The sequence below is a fragment of the Dermacentor variabilis genome, chromosome 5 (assembly GCF_050947875.1).
Source record: "Dermacentor variabilis isolate Ectoservices chromosome 5, ASM5094787v1, whole genome shotgun sequence".
In the NCBI taxonomy this organism is placed as follows: Eukaryota; Metazoa; Arthropoda; class Arachnida; order Ixodida; family Ixodidae; genus Dermacentor; species Dermacentor variabilis.
The window spans coordinates 3,298,196-3,313,355 of NC_134572.1; the positions used below are offsets into that span (position 1 = coordinate 3,298,196).

The window sequence follows — 15,160 nt, forward strand, 5'->3', positions numbered from 1 at the left end:
CATGAAATGGAAGGGCAGTGTGCACTCATTCGGTGCCCGTCTTTTCCATTCCGTGTTTGCGTCTTCCGTTTCCTTAGCATTGTAACCAATTTAATTATGCCAGTAACCAGCTAGCCCTTCTTTAAGCAACAGTACTGAGTGAGTTATGAGTCAGTTATAGTATAGACGTTTCCAAAAAAGACGCAGTTTCGCCCGAACGGCGCAGCATCGATTGCGATACCAAATTAGTGTACAGCTATACGAAGTAAGGATAGTAGTTTTATCGGCCGTAAGATTCGCTTACTAACAGAATTAACAAGCATGTGTCGGCACGCACGAGCAAATATGAACCCATCACACTCGAAGAGCGCGGATACTCGCTGTCAAAACGCTCTTGTGAGTAACGCGGCAGCAGCAGCGAGCGAAGTCACCTCCGTGGTCTCTACCGCTTCAACGCAAGATCGGCCAGCACAGCGCGCACAAAGGTATGGCTCGTCTGCACACACGGACGCTAGCCCGTATCCCTCGTCGCCACGTCGCGGGCTCAAATACACAATCGCCGTTGTCAATCAGGGGAACCTGGTAGCCTCAGCCTCCATCCGCGCCACATGCAGCGCAGCAGCAGAAGCAGCAGCAATCGCTCTCGCACTTCGCGACGCCGAGAGCAAGTGAAGGTCCGCCCGTGTCCTTACTGACTCACATGCGGCTTGTCGTTTATACCTGAACGGAACACTCCCTATACAAGCCATTCGAATCCTGGGTCGCACACTGCAATGGACCCATGGTATCGTCTGGTGCCCCGGGCACGAAGGCCTGCGGGGCAACGAAGAGGCGGACTGCGCAGCTCGAGGTCTCACTAGCCGAGCGGCAGACCCCACCGTTCTTCAGCCCCCGACAGGCCGACGAGCGACCCACGAGTTATTAACGACAGGTCAACAAATACTACAGGACCAACGGCTCGGAAGAACGCAATACGCTCCCCCACACAAAGCTCTCAATAAACTCCAGGCAAGGGACTGGCGCCGCCTGCAAACTAACACATACCCACACTTGTCTCGTCTACACGCAATCTACCCAGACCGTTATACGTCCCGAACATGTCCCTGGTGTAGCAACTACACAGCGACACTCGCGCACATAACACACGAATGCACCGACCGTCCGGGCGACGCAATTTCGCCACGAGTCACAACACACACACTCACTACGTGGTCTTGGGAGGCGAGACTCTCCGAACTGGACCTGGGAAGCCAACTGGCGACCCTCGACCAGGCCCGGCGAGCCGCGATCGCCAGTGGAGCCCTGTCAGAGGGAACCACCCAGGAATAAACCGCGCAACGGTTTCTGCAATAATAAAGTTTCTCCTCCTCCTCCTCGTCTGCAGATCATATCCAAGGTAAGGCGCGCGCGACCGTACAAACACTTGATGGCGGAGTCAAAGCCACCCCCCCTCTCCCTCCAGCCCTGCCTCCCCGCTTGCCCACATATAAAGCGCGTGAGATTGAGCCGCGATCATCAACACAACCTGCCCCCCTCCCCTCTTTCCCTCCCATCCCCCCACGGGCTTTCGCGTGACGGAAAACGGCGGGTTTGCCCTCCGCTTTTTTCGTTCGCGCGCCCCAGATTGAGCCGCTACCGTCGGCTTCCCTCGCTTGCTTTCACTCGCACAAACAGCATGCGACGCACTGAGACGATGTTGTCGTACTTGGAATTTATGCGGGAACATCACGGCGACGGCGACGGTAAAAATGTTTTTGGAGTGCCCATATAATTGCTATCCCAATAAAATAATTTCTTCATTTCCTTGTGAATTTGTAGCACACTACTACGTGCCACAGTCATCCGATCACAATAGACGATGACGACACGCCTAGCGCGCTGACGGCGCGCGAGCAGTGGAATCGGCGGTTGAGAAATCGAACGCCAGTGGGCCTTGGTCCCGCTCCCGCTTGATTGAGCGGGCTCGGTTAAAGTACAGTTTGTGAACACCAGGCACCAGCGTCTGTCCGGTTTTTCTTCACCCGCAAACTCTTTGTCAGACCGGCAGCCCTGCTGCATTCGCGGGTGCTGGCGTTATCGCGACTAGACCGTCAATGAGACGAGAATTTCTCTCCACAGAGAAAAGGAGGCCGCATGATCATATAATTTTATTTAGTCTCTGTTCAAAGCTGTCACTGTTTTCAGAGCAAAATTTTGAGAGGAGACGGACAGACACATAGCGCCTTTCCAAAAAAAAAAAAAAGCTCTTGCGCTTGAACTGTTCGTGAGAGGAAATTCCAGTCAATCCTCATGCTGGACATATTATTACAGAACGTGACCGGCCAATGGACGAAAACATTAACGAACGAAAAATTTCTGCATTCGCCCCTCTTCTCCCCCTAACATTTTGGTGGGCATGCGGTGTAAAAGTCGGAGAAAAAAACGGTGGCATCGTTGAAGTAGCAAAGACGGAGCAATCACTTGAAACCGCGTAGGATCGCGTCCACCATAGTCACAAATGTATCCTGGGCATTGCATAAACTGAAGAATATCGCTTTGAACTGATAGAGGGTGCCGGGAGTGCCAGTAACCGGACCAAAGTCCAGGGCAGAAAAACCTTGCGCTCTCCTAAGGGACAGTCCAGATCGCTGTCAATGCGTAGTAGCGAAAACACGTGCCTCTGATCTTGCTGACGAGTCGATAATCGACGCCGAATTGACAGTCGTTGTCCTTTTTAACGAGTACAACAAAGGACGCCCGAAAGCTGCAAAAAAGTTCATTTACGTTATGATCAAGCATTTTGTCGACTTCTTGGTGTATGATGTGTCATTCAGCTCGGTGGGTCAAATCAGCACGCCTAGACAAAATATTTGGATTAATCATTTTTGTTAGGGCATGCGATTCTAATGTGATAGAAGGGGAACCAAGAACGGTACACGATACCAGGACGCTACCTGTCGCCGAGGCGCCGACCGTACAGGACCAGCGCGTGGCAGGTCCGTAAGCCCAACTCGCAAAACTAAAAACAGCAACCGATGGAAGTGCGGTTGCTATTCGTCGAACTGACGAAGAACCTGCGCTGACTATGACGATGCTTCAACATCTATCTCAACGACGTAGGAGCTCCACGCCACCATCCCGACGAACCATCACAGCCAAGATACGCCGACAATATACCTGACGACGTCACCTACCAGCTACAGAACAATAAGATGCAGCCATGATGCGACGTCACGACCCAACTGCAATGCAACATGAAGGACCACCGACCTCGACGTGCTTCTCGACGGCCACACAGTGACCGCTCTAGTAGACACAGGAGCCGACTACTACGTCATCAGTGGATCCTTCGCCGCCAAGTTGAAAAAGTCAGGGCTACATGGGACTGCGCCCTCACATCCGGGCATCTGGAGGACACCTTTTAACGCCAACTGGTATCTGCACGGCGAGAGTTACAGTGCATGACCGGACTTACACTGCGACCTTCGTTATCCTACAAGAGCGCTCACGCGACGTAATTCTAGTCATGGACCTTCTGAATGAACACGGTGCAGTCATTAGCCTAAAGCCGAAGTCGATAAGGCTGATAGTTGATAATTGATAAAGGGAAAATCCATCCACCCGTTTGTAGCAATTGCTACAAAGGAAACCCATACGGGTTCCCCGAAAAAAAAAGCCTCAGAGTTGAAGAAAAATTCGTCCTGGTCTGGGACAAAAACCAAGCGACACCACCGGAAAGGGCTTCCGGTCAGCGTGCCTTTACTGTACTTGAAGACCAAGTCAGCATTCCGCCTCCCGCTACCACCATGACTTCCGTCAGAACAGAAGCAGCCGAAGCCATTGAAGCGATCGTCGATGACGAGCAACACCTGCTGCTTGACCGTGAAATCGGCGCCGCGGGAGGTATCGTCCTGTTTCACGAAATAAAAGCGCACGTAATGGCGACGAACTTCATCCAGGAGTATGAACACCTGAACAAGGGCACGAAGATCGCATACGTCGAGAAAGTTGCAGCTGTCAATAATGCATTTGTTCTCTCCGATTCTACCGGAGCTACAGTGTCGGTAAGTGTTCCTGAACCAACTTTCGATATTAATCGGCGTCTTTCCAGGGATAACAAAGAACAGCTTAAGGTTCTACTCCAGCATTACAAGGACTATTTTTCGTCGTCATCAAGGATTCAACAAACATCATTTTGAAAGCATCGTATAATCATTGAAAAATGCGCTCGACCACTCTGTCAGAGCCCGTACCAAGTTTCGATGCGGGAACGATAGCCGTAAGTCAATGAAATGCTGCGCGATGAAATTGTCAAGCCATCAAAGAGTCCGTGGACATCTCTTGTGGTCTTAGTGAAGAATAAGGATGGAACTATGTGCTTCTGCGTCGATTATCGTCGACTGAACAACGCCACGAAGAAAGACGCATACGCCATCCCACGGATACACGACGCATCAGAGCGGCTCTGCGATTCTAAGTAATTTTTGTGGATGAAGCTCAAGACTGGTTGCTGGCAAATTGAAGTTGACGAAAGTGATCGAGAGAGACCTGCGTTTATTACGCAAGACGGCCTCTCCGAGTTCAAGGCCATGCCATTCGGACTTTGCTCTGCGCCTGCAACGTTCCAGCGCGTGATGGACACAGTCTTGCAAGGCTGAACTGGCAAACTTGCCTGGTCTACTTGGAAGACGTTGTAGTCATTGCCACGAATTTCGACGATCATATGAGGCGACTTCAGACAGTACTAGATGCTATAAAATCATCTGGACTCACCCTGAAGCAGGAAAAATGCCGTTTCGCTTACGAAGAACTTGTGTTTCTAGGCCAGGTCATCAGCAAGTCTGCAGTTCGTCCCGACCCGCAGAAGACAGCCGCCATCGCTAAGTTAACGCGGCCCGTCGCCAAGAAGGCCGTGCGCAGATTCCTTGGTCAGTGCGCCTATTCCAGGCACATTGAAAGAGACTTGAAACACTGCTGAGCCATTGACCCATCTCACGAAATCCGACAGCAAATTTAAATGGGAAACACAGCACGACGCCGCACTTGAGGAGCTGAAACGACGGCTGCAGTTACCACCGGTACTTTCACACTTCCACAAAGACGCCGAAACGGAAACCCACAATGACGCAAGTAGCGTAGGGCTCGGTGCTGTGCTACTTCCAAGGAAGGATAGAACTGAAAGCGCAATTGCTTGCGCTTGCCGGTCTCTGGCGAAAGCGGCAGCGAATTATTCTACGGCGGAAAATAGTATCTAGGTATCATTTGGGCTACAGCGAAATTTCGGCCTCACATATACAGTAGGCACTTCAAAGTGATAAGCGACCGCCACTCCTTGTGTAGGCTGGCAAAGTTAAATGATCCTTCAGGTTGCCTTGCACAATGACGTCTCAGATTCCAGGAATCTGACATTACCGTGGTCCATATGTTCGCAGGAAAGCATTCTGATGCCGACTGCCTGTCGCGCGCCTCTATTGACCCGCCACCGCAACGCGAACTGGTGGACGACGCCTTCCTTAGAACAATAACCGCATACGACTTCGCGGAACAGCAAAGAGTAGATCCGGAGTTACGAAGCCTTGTGGAGTACTTAGAAGGCAAGACTGACGTTGTCCCTTGGGTACTTCGATGTGGACTGTGTTCGTTTTCTTTACACAACGACGTCCTCGCAAAGAACTCCTCACAATCCGCGCAATCTACCTTCTCGTTGTGCCCGCAGCACTCCGACCAGAACTGCGCGCCATTCACAACGATCAGACAGCCGGGCAGCTCGGGTTTCGCCGCACGCTCCCCTGACCGCAGGCGCCGGCCGTTACGTCAAGACATACTGTGATTGCCGAAGATGGGAGACACCATCGACAAGGGCAGCGGGATTACTGCAGCCGATCAAGCCTCCTTGCCGACTCTTTCAGCAGATCGGAATGAATTTGGTAGGACCCTTTCCAACGTCAACATCCAGAAATAAGTGGATCGTCGTGGCAATGGACTACCTCACCCGCTTCGCCGAAACGAAAGCTCTGCCGAAAGGTAGTGCATGCGAAGTGACGAAATTCTTCGTCAAGAACATCCTGCTGCGACATCGTGCACCAGAAGTCCTCATCACCAACAGACGAACGGCCTTCACAGCAAAGTTCACCCAAGTCATTCTGCAATACAGCCAGACAAGCCACAGGAGGAAAGTGCCTGCCACCCGCAGAGAATTGTCGTACGGAGCGGCTGAGCAAGACCCTCGCCGACATGGTAGCAATGTACGTCGACGTCGAGCACAAGACGTGGGATGCCGTCCTGTCGTATGTAACCTTCACTTTCAACACGGTAGTGCAAAGAACAACGCAGATCACACCGTTCAAGCTGCTTTACGGAAGGAACCCGACGGCGACTCTCGGTGCCATGCTGCCGCACCTCACGGACGAAGAGAATCTAGACGTCGCCACCTATATCCAGCGCGCCGAAGAAGCCCGACACCTCGCCCGCCTGCGCATCAAGAACCAGCAGAGGAGCCACAGTCAGCAGTACAATCTTTGATGACACTACGTCGAGTACCAGCACGGCGACCCTGGGTAGGTGTGGACCCCAGTACACCGAGGAGGACTCAGCGAGAGACTTTTGCGACGCTATTTCGGACCCTACAAGAACTTCCGACGTATTGGCCGACTGGACGATGATGTCGTGCCAGACGGCATTTCGCAATCACAGCGGCGCCGCTCACGGCCCGAAATGAGTCCATGTTGTGTGCCTCAAGCCCTTTTATCAGCGCAAAATACTCAAGCACTTTGTTTCTTTGTTTGCTATCTTTCTTTACTACATGCGCTTCAGTTTCTCGCTCTCGTGCTTTTAGCACCGAAACGATGCTTTTTAAGAAAGGGGCATTGGCACTTGTATTTATTTATGCTTCTCTGCACCACACCCGCTAAAAACTTAATGTTGTCGCTCAGCGCAAGACGCGCCTGCATTATTTAGAGCTTACGCGAATGTTATCGCTCATTCTATCTGTTGTGTATGTCCTCGCAGAAATCATATTGCATGCGCGACACGAATTGTATAGTAGTTTGGGAATACTACGTAGGCACCACCAATTACACTGGAACCATCGACGAGTGAAATATAAAAGCCGACGCACTTGACCCGCTGATCGGAGTTTCGACGCTCGCCAACTGTGTTCGCCGCTAGCGTTGTGTTTCGAGTGTCACTTGCTATCGTGGGCACAGATTCGTCCAATAAAAAGTTAGTTTGGCCATTCACAGTTTTTCCACTGTGTTCTTCACCGTCACTACTACGTGATAAGGTAAAATTTAGTAGTCTCGAGTCAGCGTGATTTGGGCAAGCGATACGTGGCAAGGGAGAATTAAGTTCTACCTCGCGGAGCCCAAATTTCGGTGTACAAAGTTCACTGCAGGAAGGCAGAACATGTGCGTGTAGTAAGAACGGCGTGGGGATGTTCAGTGAGACATCAGTATTAGGACATGAGTAAAACATCAGTATTATAAAGACCATGTAGTCACCATTTGATACAGACAGAGAGGACAAAACGCCTGTGTAGGTCAGGACGTGGTGTAACAGGTGAGTTTCCTCAGTGGAACATGGCCGCCTTGGAGCCGATACTAGAGCATCGACAGCAAGAGTTAAAGCGATCCGCACAGTACCGACAGTACAGATAATGAAGGCGGAAGTTGCCAACAGAAAGTGTGCCACAAGATTTGCTCGCGAGCGCAGTGTTCGAAGACATAGAAGAAAACTAGTACGGTGTCCCTCGACTCTCATATACAGGCATGGCACACGCCAGTAACGGCAGGTCTTCCACCGTAGGTGACTAAAAAACAGGCGATATGGCCAGAGTGAGGACTTTTTAGACGGGGGCGATTCAGCACAAATATGTATGCGCCAGTGCCACAGTAGGTACACCAACCTTGATACCTTTCCAATGCGTTGGCAGGGCCAGTAAATCATTTCGGCATGAGGTTGTCATAGCAGCATCACCTCGGAGAAGCACCCGTTTATATTCCAAAGGTGAGCGCCGGAAGCAAGTGGGGGACAATGATGAAACAGACGGAACGAGAGGGAGAAGCCGCGATGTGGCGAAGAGGAGCGCCTGGATCGTGCGGGCAGAAAGGGGTATCCAGGAGTTTCTGGTTGCGTTTACGATGGGTAGCGATAAATTGAGTAGGAGTAGGTGGACAGTGGGATATAATGTAGAATCAAGGGGCTAAGTTCCAGGGTTAGCGGCGAAGTTCCAGAAAAGCGTCGAAGAAATCGGACCCATTCGCCCATAAATGAAGTACATAAGACTGTCGTCGTGAGTCCGCGTTCGACGGGTTACGATGCCTCATAGGAGCATACGTGCTTCCATTTTTAGTGGCAGCATGGGATAAAATGTAGTCGTGGCGATCGGCTGACCACAAGCCTTTCAATCCAACCTCAGTCAAATCCTGGCTCACAAATGTCTGAATAAACTCGAACCAAAATCGTCCAAGCCAAATGTTCGGAATGTAACTAGTGACGCGGCATCCACCTTCCAGCAGGTGACGTGTACAAGATTCACCGAGGCGTTAGGCGTGGGTACAGAGCAGAAGTCTTGACGGCAGGGAACAGCAAAAGTGTTGGAAATGTGCGCGGATTGGGTGGGTGATGGCGACGGCTCTTGGTCTCCTCAAGGCACCGGCATTCGGTAACGATGGCTTGTACAGTGGACGAATTTTTAAAACCGAGTTCTTCAGGTGCTTAGTCTGTAGTGCTCTTGAGGGCGGGGGCCACCTTATCAGACTAGAGCATGGGCACAGAGCTAGTACGTCCTAACGTAAAAAAAGGAGTCAGTGTACGTCTGGCCACGTAAAGCGAGGACTTTCTCAGCGGCGCGATGAAGCCAAGCAGGCTTGTCCAATAGCGTTTTTTATTGGGTTTTACGTGCCAAAGCCATGATCTGATTATGAGGCACGCCGTAGTAGGGGACTTCGGAATAATTTAGACCGCCTGGGTTCTTTAACGTGCTCCTAAATCTAAGTACACGGGTGTTTCCGCATTTCGCCCACATCGAAATGCGGCCGCCGTGGCCGGGATTCGATCACCGCGACCTCGTGCTGAGCAGCCCAACACCATAGCCACTAAGCAACCATGGCGGGTGCCCAATAACTACTTCAATTTCCACCCTGCAGAGCGCTCAGCTGTTCCATTCTTCGTGCGAGCCAAACAACATCGTCACTGTGTTCTTTAGGTAGAATATCGCATTAGGAAGCATGAGTTGGGTCGTGTCGGTTATGCAAGTCCACCTTGATTTGAAAATTGTAACAGCGCTAACACATTCATCCACAATGTAACAAGGACGACAAACAAGCGCTTATGTCTCTTCCTTGTTACTTTGTGGATGCATGTGCTAGCGCTGTTACAATTTTCAAATCGAGTATGCACCAACTCGCCCAGAAAGAAGTTTTAATCAAGTCCACCTGCTCGTATGTGCGCATTCAGTATTTTATGTTAATGCAGTTCTGGCCGGAAAACGTACCTGAGTCACGCGGTTTCACCGAGATGACACTGGGCACAGTAGCTGAAAATTCGGGGGTATTCTTGCCTTCAGTTGGCATTGCAAACGTAGCTAGGCAGCGTTTGTGTAGCTCCGTCGTGTTTTGAGTAGAGAGTCCGAGCTTCTACCGAGATGTTACGAGAACTTTCAACGCCTAGGCGCTGCCTTGTGGAATTGCAGCACACTGTGACCGTATGTGTCAGTTAACCCCAAATCAGCCAAAAATAATTCGGTCGGTAAACTTATTCGACCTTTTACGGACCATTTTGCACCTCGGCTCATGCCATTTCCTAGACTGTATACCTCTCGGCGGCGGCGTACGCAGGGTAGACGTCCCAGCTCCTTTTCGTAGTCACGTACATAACACTCACTGCTGCACACCCATGGCTGGCTGTAATCTTCAGCCAGCTGGCGACGTCTGCCGGCCAGATGTACTCTTTGAATACTTGGATTCACCGCAGAACACTCCTCCCTCAACGCCGAACCTCTGGCCAACTTTCACGATGCCGCCGCTAGTGGCCTCTGATGCGGTGTTGTCCCCACAGAAAGCTAAACGGAACTCCATGGTTTATGATGCACGGATGACATTGACATCGAAACGCTTAAGTCCTCATGTTCCTGCGTACAACGGTGTCAAAAGTTTAGCAGAAAGCATTCCCATACACGCGCTCGTGGTTACGGAAGCTACCACTTTCGATATCTATGCAAGACTCTCGCTCTAAATTACAACGTGATGAAGCATTAGTAGACCGTACTGCCCGATTACTGAGCACGATTACTACGGTGCGGTAGTGCTTATTCCGACTGTCTGGCGCGTTACAACAGTTTACCATTAGTTGTACGCCTTCGGAACAGCACCCGTCTACTAATGCAGTGTCTCTCTAAATGTGAATCGACGAGTCCGTATTTTAACTGCAACAGATCTAAATTCATCTTGTTTACTGCTTCTGAATTAATTAGACCTTTCTTTTTTCTTTCGGGTAAGGTTGCTTTTCTGACAAAAATTTCATTTGATGTCTTTTCTTTGCAAGGCAACAAAAATAAGGGCAAATCAAATAAAGATGTTTATTTTTATCTCTGAAAATGCTAGGCTAAGCCACTGTGCAGTAAAACGTATGTGGTTCGCGCAGCCGCCGGAAGCCGGGCAGCGAAATAGATTTTCAGGCATGTAGAATGAAAGTTCTTTTGATACGTCGCGTCTTTTTTCAATGAAAAAATCCTTATCTTGGCTTTGAATAAAAGTGGCGCAGGAGGGGAAGCCCCAAGGGTGCTGAGGTACTGTATGCGTACGAAAAAATAAAGGAAAGCATACGTCCATAATGCCTTAAGCGAAGCACTGAAGTTAAACGCGAGTGACTGAATAGGAAGAGAGTGGCGAAAGTTGGTAAACAAGCATATTGCGGCGCACAGGCGGCTTCGCACAATAGCGCTATCTGTTTTGATTCCGGAGAAATGGACGTGAGCACAATTCATGTCGGAAACAAGAAAAAGAAATGAAAAGAATAACGCGGTTTGCCTACGCGGGGCCTCTTTTGAAGCGGAAGCACGAGAAACGTTCCAGCAAATGTTTATTCTGCGAATTTCGCTCTGACCTATCTGAATGGCTTCATTATTATCGCTGGTCGGGAATGAGAGAATCAAATCGTCTTATTGGTCAAAGTGCCTAATGAACGCGCTTTGTACTTACTGAATCAGCTTGCGTTGCCAATGGAAGACAGGCTACCAACGAACACCGCGGTCATATTCCTGGTAGCTTGGACGGACGCTGTATTTCTGAACTTCAACGTGCTAACAATATATAAATCAATCCAACCATATCCAACGCTTATTTAGAGTTGGCGGTACTTTCCCGAGGAACACACAGCCTGCTTGAAGACCGCACTCTTGCGGGCGTCGGGAATATTTTAGGTTCATTCTCCCGGTTTAATCGGGAAACAGGTGATCTTCGTCAATGAACCAGAGAATGCCCAATCCATGTAATTTAGAGACTGCTCCATACAAAGCGCAATAACTTTTTTATTATTTTCTTTCTAATACTGTAACAGACCTAAACGGGAGTGGACAAACGTTTTGCAAAAGGAAAGGAGCCATGGTACGAGAACACATAGAATTGTAGGAGTACATTCTTTTTCCGAACTACAGAATTCACAATAAGGAAAATTCCGGTAACAGACTAAGAATACTGAGTTAAGAATAAGAGTAACGCAAGCAATTACTCTGCTGCATAAACTGAGAGCTAATGTTTTGCTCCCGGAACTTGAGCTCTAGCTTGATAGGACCTAGAACTATTTTCAATGTCTTAAGCCTTCTAAATACTATGACGCGATAATGCGTCAGGCAGATAGGTGTATTGCCCATATAGTACAACGGGGAAGTCCCTGAAATCCAGTTTTTGCTCTTGTATGTGCCCTGCGACGCTTAAAGTAACACTGAACGATAAGAAACTTATTCGTCAATCACGGAACATGGCTTTGATGCCATTATTGTCCGTGAATTCACTTGTATTGTCTTAGGTTCGTGCGTATGATCCTCGCTATTCAAACCGGCCTATATTTCCAATCTTTTGTGGCTGCGGTACCAAGTGTGCATGAATAAGACCTATCATCATCATCAGCAGCAGCAGCATCATCATCACGGAACACGACTTTGAGAGGAATATTTTCCGTGAATTCACTTGTGTTGTGTTAGGTTCCTGCGTATGATCTTCGCTGTTTAAACCGGCCCATATTTCAAATCTTTTGTGACTTCGGTACCAAGTGTGCATGAATAAAACCTATCATCATCGCGGAACACGACTTTGAGACCAATATTTTCCATGAATTCAAGTTTCTGCCCCATATGTTAGCACCTAGTTCATCCAAATATGCGAGGTTTCAAGTTCGCAATTTTCTCTCCTTTTTTCTGTATAGTTCTTCATCGGCTGCTCACATCTGTGTACGTAGCACTGCGCGGATTATTCTTCCTTTAGGCTTTACAAGCGACGGTGTACCTAGTCCAGTCTTGGTCAGTGATCAGCCTGGAATTAAACACCCACCAAATATGCACAAAATATTCGACAGATGCTCGCAACTGTCTCTTGTCTGGTAACTCACTGAATAATTTTGAATTGTTCATTGAATTATGAGAAGTTTGCAAAATATCGATTCGATGATGTTCTCCCTGAGGTACGTAGAGCATCTATATTTTCATGTTCAGCATACTCGGACAGCATAAAACCTAGCCACTGGAAGCCATCTGATCAAAAACTTTATTGTAAACAATGAAAAGCCGATTTACTACAATGAGAAGGCACTGCCACCGAAACAAAACACTCACACGTGTACGTTGCAACTACTTTTAAGAAAAGACTTTGCACATATTGTTCACATCAATCAGAAATGCCTCAAAATGAATGCGACACATCTTAAAGAAAATTCTTTCATCAGTGCTACTACATTTAATGCGCTATGTCCGAGCATACAATGGTAGACGCATTGCCTAAACCGCATGTCTGTGACTCAATTCCAATCGCAAGGTATGCAGTGTTGATGGGTACACTATAGGAACATTCAGGTTTTGCTGTTGTACGCATAATAGAACAGCCTCCTAGATGAACATCTTGGTTTTAACATCATTAGTCGCAGCCGCGTTCGTCTAGACAATGCAAACAAATCACGCATGAAACTGAATCCGGCTGAATGACGCCAGGCTAACAGCAATTCTGCGTCGCGGGCAAAAAAAGGCATGTCCGATGCTTGCAACACATGCAAGTTCGCAGAGTACCGCCCTGCAGCGTTCACAGTGTAACAGTGAAGCACAACTAGCTGAAGAACCCGCTCCGGTGGCTGAGCAACTACAGCCTCCTGCTGATTGCCCAGCACGAAGTTGTGGCTTTCATTCTCGGCCGTAGTGGCCGCACTTTCATGAAGGCACGATGCGAAAACGTTGTTGCAGCAAGCTTTGCGCGCATTATGTAGATTTTCAGGTGGTCGAAATTAATTGCAACCCTTCCCTACTGCACGTCGAACAGCTGTCGTGTTGCTTGCGGACGTTGATTATTATCGGCCCCACCAAACTAAAACGTCATCAAGAGCTTGTTTCCTCCGTTTTGACAAGTATTTCCCTTATAGGAGCTGCATAACCTACCGTGCATGCCCTAGTTCTTTCGCCAAGTCACTGCGACGCACGGCAGGCTTACACGTCCATGTTCTGCTGCTCGACCGATGTGATTGGACATCGCATTGGCCTGATGGGTTGATATCTATATACATAAATATTTGCAGTTACAGAGTTCTGACCCCGGAAAGAAAGCTCGCGGCAGCCGGCCGGGGGCACGCGCTGAAACGGCGTTGCGAAGATTGCCACCGCGTCATCCTGTGCTGTTCGCGCTTACCTTTGGCGAGCAGCGCCAGCGTGGTCACGAGGGCGAGGAACATCCCGGAATCCATGCGCGCCGTCATCACACAGGCACGTCCACGCACGGGCTCAGCCAACCATTGACTCCGCCGCCACGCGTGGCTTTAGCCGCGGCTGCGAGCCGAGCAGCCGCAGAGGGAAGGAGAAACGTCGAGAAGAAGAAAAAAAAATCGACGCCGAAACCGCAGTTCGCGGCAGCGGCGCCGCCTGCAGGCTGCCAGGCAAACTGATCGCGTTCGTCTTCGCTGCCGCCGGGACCGCGAGCGCCGGTGTGGGCGTGCCTCGCGCGCCACGAGCGTGTTCGGCTAAGTTCATTGGCCACGCGCGAAGATATGCACCAAGGGGGAGCAGTTGGCGGTGGAGACAGTCGGCGAGCGTGCATACGGTAATTTGAGGCAAATAAGTGAGCCTACGTAGATTTTTGTTGAACGCCTTAAAGCCTAAAGCGTATGCGCTTTCCAACTAACCACTAAAATGGGCGAAGCAGTTCGATTCATATTGCTTCACTAATTTATCTAGTACCTGCTTCGCCTTTACATGCGCAAGAGCTGGGGATGTGCTCCCTTTTATAATTCATACCTTATATTTCATAAAGGAATATAATCAAACACGCAATGAGCGTGAAAAATTATCACATGCAATGTAAATATTTAAAGCTGGAGAAACATTCCAATCTATCATAGTCCGAGAAGAAGTGAATAACGCCAGTGTCATTTCTTCAGAAAATGTATAAGTCTGCATAGTAGGCAGTTTTATGAATTCCTTGCAAAACGTATGACGACGGTCCAATATATCTTTCTCTATCGATTCCTGTATTAGAATAGTATACATTGAAAAAGAAAGGCTTAATTGAAAACATTTCATGTGGTTTTCTAACTACTGCGATTTCTGTTTAAGCTAAATTTTAGCTTTGCTAATCTATTTAACATAACTTGTTAGTATAAATTGAAGCTACACATTCTGAAATCTTTCAAGCATGCCAGCTTACCAATGGAGTACAAAGCCCAACAAGAACATCCGTACTCGAGTACCGATTGTATTGGGCCCTAGGAGTTACGGAGTCGCCATCTGTCGGAACCGCCTCCCTTGCGTAGTATGAGGGATCATGCGGCAGGCTCCTCATAGGTTTCGCTTACGGCGCTCAACAAAAACACCATGCGGCAGCCCTCCTGGGCATTTATGCAGGTACTCTCAAAAGGAGGGAAGTTTTTGACTGTCGATATAATAATCTTGGGCAAACTGAAAGCACGGAATCATTTACAGACGCTATCTCTTTACCGAATTCGTAGAGTTAAC

General features: G+C 49.1%; 1 protein-coding gene across 1 annotated transcript in view; it reads right to left on the bottom strand.

The window, feature by feature from the left end:
* The window catches only part of LOC142582172 (uncharacterized), a 673,231-nt gene extending 659,161 nt beyond the window's left edge, over positions 1 to 14,070 (bottom strand). Inside the window, exon 1 of the mRNA XM_075691569.1 lies at positions 13,842 to 14,070. Coding sequence (XP_075547684.1) covers positions 13,842 to 13,908 — 67 coding nt within the window. The 5' untranslated portion in view covers positions 13,909 to 14,070. The remainder of the gene's footprint in view (positions 1 to 13,841) is intronic.
* Between the last annotated feature and the right edge of the window lie 1,090 nt (positions 14,071 to 15,160).